The sequence below is a fragment of the Aedes albopictus genome, chromosome 2, assembly GCF_035046485.1.
Source record: "Aedes albopictus strain Foshan chromosome 2, AalbF5, whole genome shotgun sequence".
NCBI lineage: Eukaryota > Metazoa > Arthropoda > Insecta > Diptera > Culicidae > Aedes > Aedes albopictus.
This window is the reverse complement of record NC_085137.1, coordinates 233,903,944-233,919,202: the sequence shown is the minus strand read 5'-3', so window position 1 is coordinate 233,919,202 and position 15,259 is coordinate 233,903,944. Positions and strand designations below refer to the sequence as shown.

Genomic DNA, 15,259 nt, shown 5'->3' with positions numbered 1-15,259 from the left:
GAACACCAAATATTTGAATTCCGTAAACAACATGCTTTTTTTGGAAGCTTTACTAATTCTCTGGTACCAAGTGGGTTAAACGTTAGATCGAACCTTCCATACAATATGGCATGGAACAGCTTTCCATGGGTTCAACTTTTTCTAACGTTTAATGGTAATGCGCAAAATCAATCCTTGAAAATGATATCACGTTTCCGGCTAGCCGCGGCTGTGGGAATTTCTGTTTACAAAATAATCAGATAACACCATTCGTAAGATGTTTAAAACGATACATATGTTTATTTTGCATTTTTACACAAGCATCCCTAACCCTATTGGATTTGTTTTCGATTCTTATTGGATTCACGTTCGTCCGGCAAATTCGAACAATCACTTCAAGTAGGTCCCCAATTAAAGCACAATCACTTCCATCCATCATTCATCCAGTCCTAGGCCGGCCCGCGTCTAGTTTTCCTTCTTGATGCGCTTCGTAAATCGTTGCTTTTGGACGGTGAGGTTGGGTCCCAAACGGTGCATAAATTTCGTTTTGTTTTCCTGTGAGGACGTAGAAGATACGCTGGACGTCGATGTTGATGGAATGCCAGTGGTGGCGCTAAACAATGGGCCCGGACCTAGCTCGGATGGCGTAACGGTGCTAATACTCGTCGGGTTGATGCGAGTTGCCATCCACGGCAGACTGAAACTGCTTGGCGGTAGGATCGGGATCAGTTCCCCAAATGCTTGCACTGGTACGTCCTCGGTGATTTGAACGTACTTGATTGATTCCACCGACGGGAAAAAGGAACCAATGTTCTTCTGTTCTTCTGAATCGGCTTTGAGGTGTCTTTTCTTTAGACGCTCGATTGTTTTCTGTTCACGGATTCTTTGCACATCCCACTTTTTGCGACGCCTTTCATCGAGTTCAAATTTAGCATGGCGCTTGAAATAAACTTCGTCACTAATGTTTTCAGAAGTTAACTCACTAGAACTAGACGCACTGTCATAATTATCTTCGATCACTGTCCAGCAAGGTACTTCCAGTTCAGCTGCCTCATTTTCAAGAAGCCGGTCCAAATCGTTTGTAATTGCTTCATCTTTCCAGTTGCATGTGATGTATGGCTTTGAAGTCATCATAAACTTGCAGGATTTCCTCATAAAACTACCATCGGAGGAATTTCCCGACGAACAAATCGGATTATAGGAGCTAGGTTTTATCGGTTCATCGTTAATCACAATAATTTCAGCCTTAGACGTCGGGTCTTCTTCTGCTTGCGGTACAATGTTTACTTCACTTTTGTTGCTTTCGGTGGACTGCCTTTCGTTCTCCGCTTTAATGCTTTCCCTTGGTTGCGCAGAAATGACGTCATAGATGATAGGAGTGCTGCAACTTTTCGGTCGTGTTTCTACTGATGGGGTTGTTTCCACTACCGGTGGGTCGTTAGATGGTACAGACTCATCATCGGATTTGGAATAATTGAGAAAAATTTCCTCTTCAATCTCATTGTTCTCGATTTTAATATCAGATTCAAGCTCCCCGGCAAAATCATCACAAATCACATCGAAACTATCGTAATCGTTGGAAATAATTTCCTTCTTAATGCTTTTGACGGCACCGATTGAATCAGAAAACTTTTCGCGCGGAGCCGGCTCCGCAGCGGCATTAGAAATTACGCGGTTGTTGTACTCATACACCTTGTCAACAGTAACACTTCTAATTGGAATGCCTATCTCGCGTTGCTCCTTCTGCTGTTTCATCTGCTGCAGCCGTTTGTTGACTAGTTCAAGCTGATGTTTGAGCATTTCGTTTTCGTCTTTCAGTTTGATGATCAATTTATCCTTTGCCAGTATCTGATCACTCTGCTCCTGGATCAGATCCAGATGAAGCAGTAAAATTGACTGTAGTTGTTTAACCTCCTTGAACAAACTCATCTGCTCGGAGGTATCTTTGCTGCCGACATCGGTGGACGCCGTGTTGCAGTAGACGTGATCCAGGTTCTCCATCATCATGATTTTGTTTTTCCCCCGTATACCCAACCAAACCCCACTTTAAACACACCGCGTACTACCTATTCCGACATTTATATCACTTTAAAACCGATTTGAAAATTTACTATCAAGATTCAACACGCCGAAACAAAACTTTTCCAGAAAGCCGAAAACAACGCAGTAGAGAAAGCCGTTGACGGCACTTGTCAGCTAGCAGGTAGCGTCAGGTCAACTGTGGCCCGGTCGAGGTTGTCAATTTGACAATTCTATGTTTTCGATGTTTTCGGAAAGGGGTACCAAATGTAGGTAAAAGGTTTGAATGATTCGGTAAACATTGTTGCTCTTTATAAAAACGGAACCCAACATTCGGAGCAAAAAAAAAAAAGAATTAGAGAAATCATGGTCAAATAATTATTCCGCTTTCAAAAATTCAGATTCTGTTTCGTTTTATTTTGCGCCTTTTGTTTTGGCTGGGTATAGAGAAGATACGTTATGTGTGGGGCATTTCACCGCAAATCCTCGCACAGTTATGTAGTTCGAAATCAAATCGATTTGGTGTTTTCTACATTATGCTCGCAAATTAACTCAGGAATATCGCGCGGGCAACACCAGAACGATTTGATGCAATAACGCACATCTATGTATTCGCGACTGCGATTAAATTTGCGTGGGCTGTTTTTCCCGCAAGACAGTAGTTTGAGTAGCAATACATAATTGCCTTCAAGCGATGAAAGTGCTCTTATTTGGTTTTCTATGGAATGGTATCTTTGTCCTTTCCAGGCCCGTGCACAGAAGTGGCGCCAAGGGAGGGATTTTTCCCAATTTCAGCAAAAGGCGGAGGGGCGCCTAGTGTACACCAGTAATGGGAGGAGTTAAACCACCAAATCCCCCCGCCCCCCCCCCTCTTGTGCACGGGCTTGGTCCTTTCAACCACCCAAATAGAAAAAACCCTAATTAATCCACCTAGTTGATTGGTATATGCGATTTGATCCTCCGAGCCTTTTTTCTTTTTCAAAAAATCGTTTTTTGAGTGAACATATAGTTTTTAGTACACTAAGTGTACGAGAAAGGCCAACACTACTTTCGAGCTTTTTTGCTTCAAACTAACTAAACCAATAGATTCCAAGATCTTTTTTGGTAGCAAATAATCTTCTAAATGCGATAAGTTTGACCATTTTCAAGTTATAGCCAGTTTGAGGCAAGCAAAGTCGAAAATTCAATTACTACGTAACGGTTGAGATTTGACCATATGCGTAAAACATTTTTTTCACCATTCTGAACCTGTTTGCTTGCTAACGTCCATAAGGTTATCAAAAATCCGAGCTTTGCTGTGTCGCATACATAGGATCAGTTCAATTTTATATTTGGCCGCTTTCGGAGGGTCCGGAACTGGTTACGGCACTACCAGCTGTCCCTAATGTGGTCCTAACCTATTTCCTTGATAACCAGTTATTAGGTTATCAGAAAAGCCGTTATTTGTTGTACCGCATGCATGGGTTTGGTACTCCTTTATATTTGGCCACATCCGTTGGGACCCCCGGAACCGGTTCCGAAACACTACCGGTTCGGATATGGTCTGATATTGTTTTCCTGCTAACCGTTCATCAGGTTATCGAAAATGCCGCTGTTTGATGTGTCGCATGCAAGGGTTTGGTACTCTTTTATATTTGGCTACTTCCGGTGGGACATCGGGAACCGGTTCCGGAACACTACCGGTTCAGATATAGTGTGATACTGTTTTCCTGCTTACCGTTCATAAGATTATCGAAAATGCCGCTGTTTGATGTGTCGCATGCATCGGTTTGGTACTCGTTTGTATCTGGCCACTTCCGGCGGAACATTCGGAACCGGTTCAGGAACACTACCGGTTCAGATATGGTCTGAGACTATTTTCCTGGTAATCGTTCATCAGATTATCGAAAAATCCGCTGTTTGATGCGTCGCATGCATGGGTTATGTTCAATTTGATATTTGGCCACTTCCGGCGGGACACCTAGAACCGGTTCCGGAACACTACCGGTTCAAATATGGTCTGAGACTATTTTCCTGCTTACCGTTCATCAGATAATCGTTAATGCTGTGGTTTGATGGGTCGCATGCATGGGTTTGGTGCATTTTCGTGTCTGGCCCCTTCCAGGGGTACCGATCCGGAACACCTAAATGACCATAACTCCGGAACGGCTGGACCGATCCGAACCATTTTCAATAGGAAACAATGGGACCAGATGCCGCGTCGAATGAACCGTCGGTCATTAAAATCGGTTGAGGTTTACTGCCAAAAACTGATGTGAGTTTATTTGTACACACACATACACACACACATACATACATACACACACACAGACATCACCTCAATTCGTCGAGCTGAGTCGATTGGTATATGTGACTCGACCCTCCGGGCCTTCTATCAAAAAGTCATTTTTGGAGTGAACATATAGCCTTTCCAGTACACTTAGTGTACGAGAAAGGCAAAAATGTGATTCCTGCCATCGTTCATATTATAAGATGTTCATATTAGGGAGATCGGGGCATAATGGACACCCGGGACGGAATGGAAACTCCTGTTTTTGCCGAAACCGTTGACTTTTATGTTAAACTTTTAATAGGGTATTGGTTCCCTTATTGAGTATGTGGCTCCCAGTTTCATCCTACGAAAAACAAAGGTTTGAGACGCTTCTTGTTTTGTTACTTATTTTTGTATTTTTTGTTAGAAGTGAGCACCAATGAAAACAAAAAGAACGGAATCAATCGGTGCCGTAATCGCTTGTTTTCGAAAAGGATTAATTATAGGGGTCGCAGTACCGACCACTTTTAGTGAGTACCGGTATTTCGGTACCGAGGCTCACAGAACCGGTAGTACCGGTAAAATACCGGTACTGGAAAATTTTTCACTGAAATGAAGAGTTATCTATTTTGTACAATAAAATCTGTCATTTACCAGACATTTATGAATTCCCGGTTTCAGGCATGTCATAAAATCAAACCATGAAATTATAAATAAAACAAAAATAAAAATAGACAAAAATATAGAAGAAGTTGCATGAAACTGTTTTAGAACTATTGTTCAGCTTCTGACCAGTTTCACAGGCAGTACCTTAGCCAGTCTAAAATAAAACCAGAACTACCTTACATATAGCAAAATCAGAGAGATAGCTACTATGTATAGATAAAAGAAGATTGTACTGATTTTTCTCCAATTCCTTCTTGAAAACTGAAGAAAAACAAGAAACCCTAACCTGACAAGTTAAATTTAAAGCTAATAAATCCATTCCCAACATTCGACATTCAATAAACCAATAGGGTCCTAAAATTAAAGACGAAATCTCGCTTATATTGAATAATACGATCAAGCATGGTATTCTAATCGAAATTGTACTTTACTCGAACTTGAAAAACAAAGGAATAATGAGAAAATTCGAAATAAGTAAAATGGTAAATAGTTCTACTTTGACATTTGAGGTCTACCTTGTGTGACTGAGCTCGACATTTTTCGCACTGGGATCTCAAAAATGTTCCTATCTGACATACACGGTGAAAAAAAATTACTCAAAGTATGTGTTATAAGCTAGGGACGAGACAAAAGGCTAAAAAAATAAAAATGATATATTTTCAACTACGGTTAATAAAAACGTCAAAAATTGAGTAAATATGTACTCTTGAACCATATATTGTGGTTTAAAACAAGAAACTCGATAGGACTTTAGGAGCCTATTATTGCTATGATTATCCTAGATTTCCAGAAAGGTTTATGAATATATGAAACGTTTGTTTGTCATATTGCGATTCTTTTCTGAAACCCGCATACTGGCCAACAACTTGTGCGCCGACAGCCCATGCGCCGGGTTGTGCGCCATACAAAATGTAAATAAACAAGTGGTTCGCGCCAAGAGCTCTATCTTGCTTAGGGTTCGGATCCATTGTTTGTCCTAAACATTGAAACTGGAAATAATGAACAACAAAGATATTATTAACGGTAACAACGCTTTTACTTCATTAAACCACTGATTAATAGTGATTTGGCTAGTGAAAAACTTGGCGCATAGGTAATCGGCGCGCAAATTGTGCGCTGGTGTATGGATTTGAGTTAATCGTCACAAAGTGCCCAACACACAGTATACCCTGGCGCGTAACTCAGAGGTCAAAGAGAAACTTGTCAAAGTGCTAAAAACTCTCGAGAAGCTCAATAGCACTTGGATTTAAATGTTTTCGTTTATTTCTATTGAATATTGGCTATACTAATGATCGGATTTCAATACTTCGGGGGAGATTTCCCAGTACCGAAAGTACCGGTACTAAGGCTCAGTCAGTACCGGTATTTCGGAACCAAAAATTGGTCGGTAATACCGGGATTTTCGGTACCGGTACTACCGGTACTACATGCCTAGATTAATATGGGAGCATGGGGTTACTGATGGCACACATAACCTACATAAGTGTAAAGGAACAAGTCATTGATCTATTTTTCAACAGTACCATTTATATTCCTCTAAAATATCCACAATAGGGCACTGCATGAAATTCGCGCCTTCTCTTTCACTCTTACAGAAATTTTGTAAACAACAAGGCCAAGAAATGTCAAAATCCCATACAAAATCATAACAATGCAGTACCCTATATCTTTAAAATTGAAATATGTTCTTCATATGGTGGAATTCTTATAACTTCGAAGCAGCAGTAATTGAGGTATTACGAGTGTTTGAGTGTGCACTTTAAAAACAAGTGGGTTGTTACCTTATCTACATGTATACGCAGATTTAGCAATGGATGAAGTATTTTATTTTTGATCAAAATTTACTAAAAAAAACAATTTTTATGTTGTAGTCGATTGGGGCAAAATGAACACCGGTTAGGGGCTGTCCATAAACCACGTGGTCATTTTTTTGGGACTTTTCAACAAACCTCCCCCCCCCCCCCCCGCGTGGTCATTAGTCCATATTTTTTTTTTTATTTGTCCATACAAAATGGTCATTGCCCCCCCCCCCCCCCCCCCCCCCCCCAAAGACCACGTGGTTTATGGACAGCCCCTTATTACGAATGGATGTACGCGCATGGCATACTGTTAGGCGTTTTAGAGAGATTGAAAAAAAAAATCAATCCGATTATATTAGCCTAAAGTTTATTTAATTAACTTTGATGTTATGTAAACTCGTCTAAGATGGAGTAACATATCTGTGGTGTTGATCTCCGTAGGCAAATTCCTTAACCGGGCGATGTAATCAAAGGATTAGCATAAAATTTGCAGGGATGTCCATTCTACCAGCTGTAAATGACTGAAATACACTGAAGTTTTTTTTACGACGGTAATGGTCCCGCGTAAAAAAAAAACCGCGTAAAAAAACCGCGTTATTTCAAGACCCGTCGTTAAAAAAAAACCGCGTTATTTCAAAAAACGTCGTAAAAAAGTCAAGTCACGTTAGATGTGGTGCTGACTATTTTACGCGTGTTTTTGAAAAAACGCGGATTTTTTTTACGACGGTTTTTGAAATAACGCGGTTTTTTTTACGACGGGTCTTGAAATAACGCGGTTTTTTTTAGGACGGACCGCGTAAAAAAAAACGCGTAAAATAAACTTCAGTGTACGTAGGAAATAAGCTTAACCCTTATGTGGCTGACAGGGTACCCGGGTACCCAGCACCTACTTGAAATACACAGTGTAGAAAAAAGAAAAAAAAAAGTTTGTCGGACACAAAACGGTTAAGTTGTAAGCCAACTGATAATATGTTAAATTTTTATCTGTTATGCAGGCCTAACGTGCTCATTTGCTTATGGTGTCCATTATGCCTCTAATCCCCTTATGAAATAATAAACATAAACATAATTATATAATAATTGAATGATACATGTTAATGAATAGAGATCATTCAATACTTTTCGATAATCATAGTATCAAGATCAACTATTCATCTATATATATAAAAATGAGTTTGAAGACCCTTTGAGGCAACAAAACTCACAAACGGAAAAATCGATCAGCATGACTATTGCATGGTTCGATTCGTATTCGGTGTGGCTGTGTTTATAGGTAAAAAAGTTACGAAAAACAGCTTGAAAAGTAAGAAAATAGAAGGAATACTGATTTTTCATGAACTGGGAAGAAAAGCAACACGATCGAAATAAAGCCAATCTATAGTGCGGTGCAACAATGACCACAACAGTTGTCAAACCACCACATCTTGGCAAAACGAAGTTTGCCGGGACAGCTAGTTTAAAATAAATAAATACTTTTTTAAAATTTCTTTTTCAATTTACTGATCATTAGCTCTTGTTGAGATTTTTGACTGCACTTAGAATACAGGTTTGTTTTAAAAACTTAATTATGAATATGCATACATTGAGGCAAAAACACTTGAGATTTTCATAAATTGTAACTTATGCATAGACGAGTTTCCTGTTTCAATATTCGCTTTTTGATATTATAGTTTCTGTGCTTCTGTTACATATCTACAACTTACGATTGATATAAACGGCATGGTTGTGATTTTAATCGATTTTAATAAAAGTAATTAGAAGCAAGTTTGACGGTGTGCATTCAGAGATGGAAAATGATGAAGATTGCAGTTGAGCAGACACAAATCAAAACAAACCTACTCGTGAACAACAGGGGCCTGAGAATACTCGCACTTTTTTATTCGTGAGTAAACGAAGCTGACAGCACGCGCAGATGATTCGCGAAGCTTCGCTGAGTTTTTTGCATTTTGCATAATGGACACCCGGGGCGAAATGGACACCCCTGTTTTTGCCGAAACCGTTGACTTTTATGTAAAACTTTTAATGCATAAGTGTAAAGGAACAAGCCACTGTTCTATATTTCAATAGTACCATTTATAATCCTTCCAAATAACCAAAATATCATTGAAATTGAAGTATGTTTTTCATATGGTGGATTTCTTATAATTTCGAAGCAGCAGCAAATAAGGTATTACGAGCGTTTGAGTACGTCCACCATAAAAACAAGTGTATTGTTAGCTTATCTACATGTATACGCAGGTTTAGCAATGGATGAAGTATTATATTTTTGATCAGAACTTACTATAAAATAGCAATTTCAATGTTTTAATCGTTTCGGGGCGAAATGAACACTGGCAATTATGAATGGATGTACGCGCGTTGCATACTGTTAGGCGTTTTAGAGAGTTTGAAAAAAATGAATCCAATATTTTTAGCCTAAAACTTATTTAATTAACTTTGATGTTATGTAAACTCGTCAAAGATGGAGTATTATATATGTGGTATTGATCTTCGTAGGCAAATTACTTAACTGGTCGATGTAACCAAAAAATTAGCATAAAATATGCAGGGGTGTCCATTATGCCCCGATGGGTGTCCATTTCGCCCCGTAGGGTAAGAAATCAAACTTTGAACTAGTCAAATTGTAATCTTAATTTGAACCATTTCGAAATTCATTAAAACGACGTATTTTTTAGGCAAATATTGCCCCGAAAAGGATGTTAAACAGCTTTCCGTAATATAACCTGATAACATGGACTTTAAAAGCATTGAAAAAAGCGTTTTTGTCATGGAAAACAGGCAACTGAAAAATCACTGTGATTTCACCCATTTCCCCCCAGAGAAAGCACATTTTCGGTGCACTCGTACAGCTCATACATTGTATCACACGCAATATGTGAACACGCCAAATGAAAGCTTATTTATCGTAGAATCGACCAACCGAATAATATTTCGCATTATTTGCTATAAAATTATCGAATTTAAGTAAATCTTACTTGGACAATGTTATCTTAAGTTGAACCATTTGTAATCTAAATTTGAACTAGTAAACGGGGGGTGAGCTTCCAGTGTTGGCCTGTAGATTGCGCTAGTGGTTGCTTTGTTTACTCTTGGGGGATGAAAAATTCCAAATTTAATTTCCGAATTCCTAAAGAATTTCGAACATTCTGAGTTGAAATTCCACTGCCTAATGATAAATAGGTATGAGAATTAGCAGATTCATGTGATTTTAATTGTTTAGCATGGGATTGGCTGTTTTGTGAGTTGCTCGAGCTGCTGCCGCCAGTAGTTCAAATTAAGATTACAATTGGTTCAAATTAAGATTAAAATCATTTTTGATGAAAAATAGAATATTTCAATGAAATTCGGTGCAAATACAAACTTTTTACCATTTAACAGAAAGCTTATACCCGTGGCTTTCATGTACCGTCGATGGGGGTGACAATGGGTCTGGGGGGTGAGATTGGGTCAAAATGGAGAAACATAAAATTTGAAATAACTCGTCAACTATCGCTAATTTATATTGAAAACTTTATATTATTTCAAAGAGGAGATGTTTTCACACGTCATGATGCAGAATAAGATGTTTAGCAATAATCGTTTTTTGTTAAATTTGTGGCTATACTTATGTGATGAAACTACTAGTAAATCACTCTGAAAAAATTTCTCCTTCGCAATGTTCCACACAAGCACTTAACCATAAATTTTCTTATAAGTAGTTAGCTTTAGGTATTACCTGGTTGATGCAACGAAAAAAGTGGGCCGTCAATGCATTTTTTTTTTTAATTCAATATTTTCGACCCTATGTCTAAATATTAAGAATGGGGGTGAGATTGGGTCAAGCAAGTTATCGACTGCACATAACCTTAACTAAAAACTCAACTTGTTATCCAGTCCCCAATTGACCTGAAAGTGGTGCCATGTTTACCGTATCTTCATAAAGCACGTTCTTTTTTCGAAAATATGTCGAAGAAGCGTCAAGCGAGTGTGTTCATACGTTTAGTGCCTAAAATCATTTATAAAAATACACCCATGTGTTTGAACAGCTCCTCTAATCACCATCTAGCCTTTAGTGTACTGCATATTTGTTAAAATGTTATTGCGAGAGAGAGTCTAATAATGTGGAATGTTGTATAACATAATATTTGAACGGCTCTCTATCTTGAGAGGCCAGTGATCATGTACATAAGAGTTTATAACGGAGGACCTGGTTAAACATTTCTTATGTATTATACTAAAAATATATTTTTTTTCAATCAATCTTTCAATGCGTCCTTCCCTCATTGTAATCTTCCTCCCTCCTCTCTTGGAGGTTGAAACTTTAAATGAGGATGATTATGGTGGCTAAAAATGGCGATACAACATACAAACGTTATTTTTGTTGGAAGTTAGGTAGCGTTGAACGCTCGGGTAGCGTCGAACCTTCAAGTACGTGAATGGCTGTAGTATTGTTGGTAGGTATAATTGTTGGAGAGATGGCAGAGGTATGAAGTTTAGAAGAAATATGTTGAATTGTATATACCTGAATGGAATAAAGAGTGTGGCGGTTGCAGATTGAGGTATCAGTCGGCAGCCGTCTAGTTTGAAGGAAGTTGTCTTGCGTTCTATTTTCATTGTAATTTAGAAACAGGCATCGACGGAGCTAGCCTCGCTATGGCCTGCGTGGCCATGGTGGACTAGCCTCCAACAGGTTATGGGCCCAGGAGCGTGTTCCACAGCACGTATCGACCGGGAGAAGGATCGGCCGCATAAGTCGCGGAGTCGCAGCACGGGATCCTTGGGCGGATGGATTGGCTGCAACGGAGGACAGGATCCATGGGAATGTTGGCGATACGGGTCAACTGGATGACTGCTGGCTGGTCACCCGATGGAGCTCGAGGATTGTTGAGTTGGATCGGATGCAGCTCGGTGGTCGCACCTGGACGAAGAGGTTGGCGACAGGAGGAGTGATCCGGAAGACAACATGAAGGTGGAGCTCGGAGATGGACCTGGTCGGAGCTCAGAACTGGTGTAGAGCTGGTGCAAGCGTCGGAGTTGGGCCACTTGCCAAGCGTTGGAGTGAGGAGGAGCTTCGATCCAGGAGGAGGTGATCGTGGTTCGAAGGTTGCGACGCTAAGGAGTTAGGAAGTTAGGTAGCGTTGAACGCTCGGGTAGCGTCGAACCTTCAAGTACGTGAATGGCTGTAGTATTGTTGGTAGGTATAATTGTTGGAGAGATGGCAGAGGTATAAAGTTTAGAAGAAATATGTTGAATTGTATATACCTGAATGGAATAAAGAGTGTGGCGGTTGCAGATTGAGGTATCAGTTGGCAGCCGTCTAGGTTGATGGAAGATGTCTAGCGTTTTATTTTCATTGTAATTTAGAAACAGGCATCGACGGAGCTAGCCTCGCTATGGCCTGCGTGACCATGGTGGACTAGTCTCCAACAATTTTATCCAATTTCAACCATTTTTTTCTGTTGTATTAGCCTTTTTAGGTGGATTTATCATCTTTTAAAATTACCTTAATTATTATTCGTCATGGTTACTTTGTATATTAAATAGATTTACTAGTTATGATCAATAAAATTAACTTATATTCTTAGATAGGTGACTTCGAATACTTTGACCCATTCTCACCCCCTCTAAGGGTTGAGATTGGGTCAATTTTCAATCATTTGTAGTTTAGCAAGTAATTCATATAATGTGATACTTTCTTGCTAAACTTTTATTGCCATATAGAAGAGTATACATACCAAATAAAAAATTATTCCGACTTCAATTGCATTTGTTATTTAACAAACAATTTTTGAGTATCCTTTTTTGACCCATTCCCACCCCCAACGACGGTACATACGATTTTGCCGTAGTGAATTATTTCCATGTGGGAGAAAAAATCACTTAAAATTTGCACTGCTTCAGAAACCCGCAATTTGGTTCAAATTTTGATTACCTACCCTACCTTTCTTGTCAGCCCTAAAACACACGGTTTACAATTCATTACTTCTTTACAATGACGACATTCTACCTGCTGTAAATGATTGAAATACGTAGGAAACAAATTAAAGTTGTAAGCCAACTGATAATATGTTAAGTTTTTGTCTGTTATACAGGCGTAACATACTCATTTGCTTAGGGTGTCCATTATGCCCCTAATCCCCCTACATGCACTTCCCACACCTCCACTAGTTCTTCACGAATAAAAACTCATGAGTGTTTTTGTTTTGGTTTTGCTTCTTACTCACGAAGCAGACGGGTGCGAATAAACTCACACACTGTTCACTATCGGAATCGTGAGTAAGCGTTGTGTTGACTTTTCACTCCCGAATTGGGATGTTTAGCGAATAAAATATTGCTATTTTCTATATCTCGATTGAAAGAGCTCATTATGCTGAGCTTAACACGATTTTTTTGCGTTCCAATATGTTTGATTTGATGATCATATAAACCAGGGGTTCCCAACCTTTTTGAGGTGGCGGCCCCCTTTAAGAATTGTCAAAACATCTGGGGCCCATGAAAATTTTTAGAAAAAAATATGAATTAAATGAACGAAACTTATTTTTTTGGGTACAGTAACCTTCCCAGAAATTTACTGTGGGAGAGATTTTCGACGACCAATAATACGCTTTATTACTTGACTCTCACATTTCGTAAACAATTATGTTATGTATATTCAATTTGAGTCGTAGCTGAAAAATAGCGGCGCAGCCGGAAATTTTTTCTTCTGAAGGCGTTTTATACTGAAAATTTGTTCGTCAAATAGTGGCTATTGAGGGTGGCGGTATACAAAATTAAAAATTGGTATAATTTGCACAAAATAGAATAAAAATTTAACAATTGTTAAGTGGGCCGCGGACCACCGGTTGGGAACCCGCGAAAGCAGAACAGTTTTGATTTTCGTTGATAGAATGGCAGTCTAATCGATAAAATGACAGGTGGCTGTCCATAAACCACGTGGTCATAGAGGGGGGGGGGTGGTTTCGGCCAATGACCATTTTGTATGGACAAATTAAAAATTTTGTATGGACAAATGACCACGCGGGGGGGGTTGAAAAGTCCCAAAAAAATGACCACGTGGTTTATGGACAGCCCCCAGCTCGACAGAACAAAAAAAAAAAAATTCCCCATACAAACTTTAAATGCATTTCAAATATAGTTCCAATCAACCAAAAATGATGAAATTTTGGATTTCGATACATTTTTGGATGGGGATTCAGATTATGGAATAATCTAGATACCCTTAAAGAACCCAATTGTTTCATGATGAGAGTAATTTCATTACTGGTGTGCATCTCTTGGTGCACTTAAGGGCGTTTGGCCGATCTAGCTGGCCATAAGTCATTTTTCAAAACTTTCACTAACACTTTTTCTCCGAAAGAGGCGGCTTTGCTGTTTCCGCTTCTATTTGTAACGTTCCACGTTCTGCCGGTTTCTTTGCTGCAGCATTATCGCTCGTGTTGCGTTTTGCTACAACAAAACCGTTCTGCACTCCTCATCGAACCATTCGTTTCATCGATTCGTTTTCACGTACCTACTCGATGGTGCTCTCAGCTGCGTCGTTGATGGCTGATTTTACTGTCCTCCAGCAAACCTCTAGAGCATGGTTTCCCAAACTGTGGGTCGCAACCTCCCAGGGGGGTCACCACCCTTCATCCAGGGGGTCGCGAGGGACAGTTGAATAATTTACTATAATAGACAACAAATGAGGGAATTTCTATGGTATGTCGCCAAAAGCACGTCTACTGGTTTGGGCACCATGCTTTAAAGGGGCCACTTCGAGCATGCCCTCGTCTGGCAACGCTACCTCGAGATTCTGCACCTATGCTGAGGTGACATTTGGTTGCTTCAGTCGCTCTAGGTTGTACCGTGGCGGTCGCCGGTACTGTACATTGTTGATGTCGAAAAGTTTTGGGCACAGTTGGACCATCACCAAGTAGTGGTCGCCACGGTAGGTCCTGACATCGATAATGTCGGAGAAGTACTATGTCCGTCAATCAGAAAAATGGCTGATTTAGAATTCCATTTGCTATGGTGATCTCGTTTGTCAGCTGGAGGGCGCTGAAATTTCTAATCGAGGATCTGACTACCTCCTCCTGGCCTATCTGAGCGTTTAGGTCTCCTATGATGATCTTGGCTTGGGCAGCGGTCGTACTCGCGTTCGAAAAAATGCGTCTTTGTCATCATCAGTGCTTTTAGAGTGTGGACTGTGCATGTTTATTATGCTGAAGATGAAGAATCGGTCCTTGATTCCCAACCTACTCATTGTTTCGTCGATCGGCCACCAACCGAGCACGCGCCTCTGCATATTACCCATTACGATTAGGAGCTGTCCATAAACCACGTGGTCATTTTTGGGGAGATTTCGTACCCCTCCCCCCACGTGGTCTTTCGTTCATACTTTTTTTTTTAAATTTGTATGGACCGTGGTATTTGACCGACCCCCCACCCCCCAAACAAGACCACGTGGTTTATGGTTGGCTCCTTCAAGCTATTCCTAGCTCGCGTGTGTTGCCGCGGCTCTGGTAGAAGCTATGATTAACTCTAAACGTTCGCACCATGGATCCTGTCCAACACACCTCCTGCAGCG

At 40.0% G+C, this 15,259-nt stretch overlaps 1 protein-coding gene across 1 annotated transcript; it reads right to left on the bottom strand.

Annotated features, from left to right (window-relative positions):
• Positions 1-252: 252 nt before the first annotated feature.
• Positions 253-2,166, bottom strand: LOC115257540 (male-specific lethal 1 homolog). Its single transcript, XM_029857270.2, has one exon. It carries the CDS (start codon positions 1,984-1,986, stop codon positions 445-447), a length of 1,542 nt encoding a protein of 513 aa, XP_029713130.2. The 5' UTR covers positions 1,987-2,166; the 3' UTR covers positions 253-444.
• Between the last annotated feature and the right edge of the window lie 13,093 nt (positions 2,167-15,259).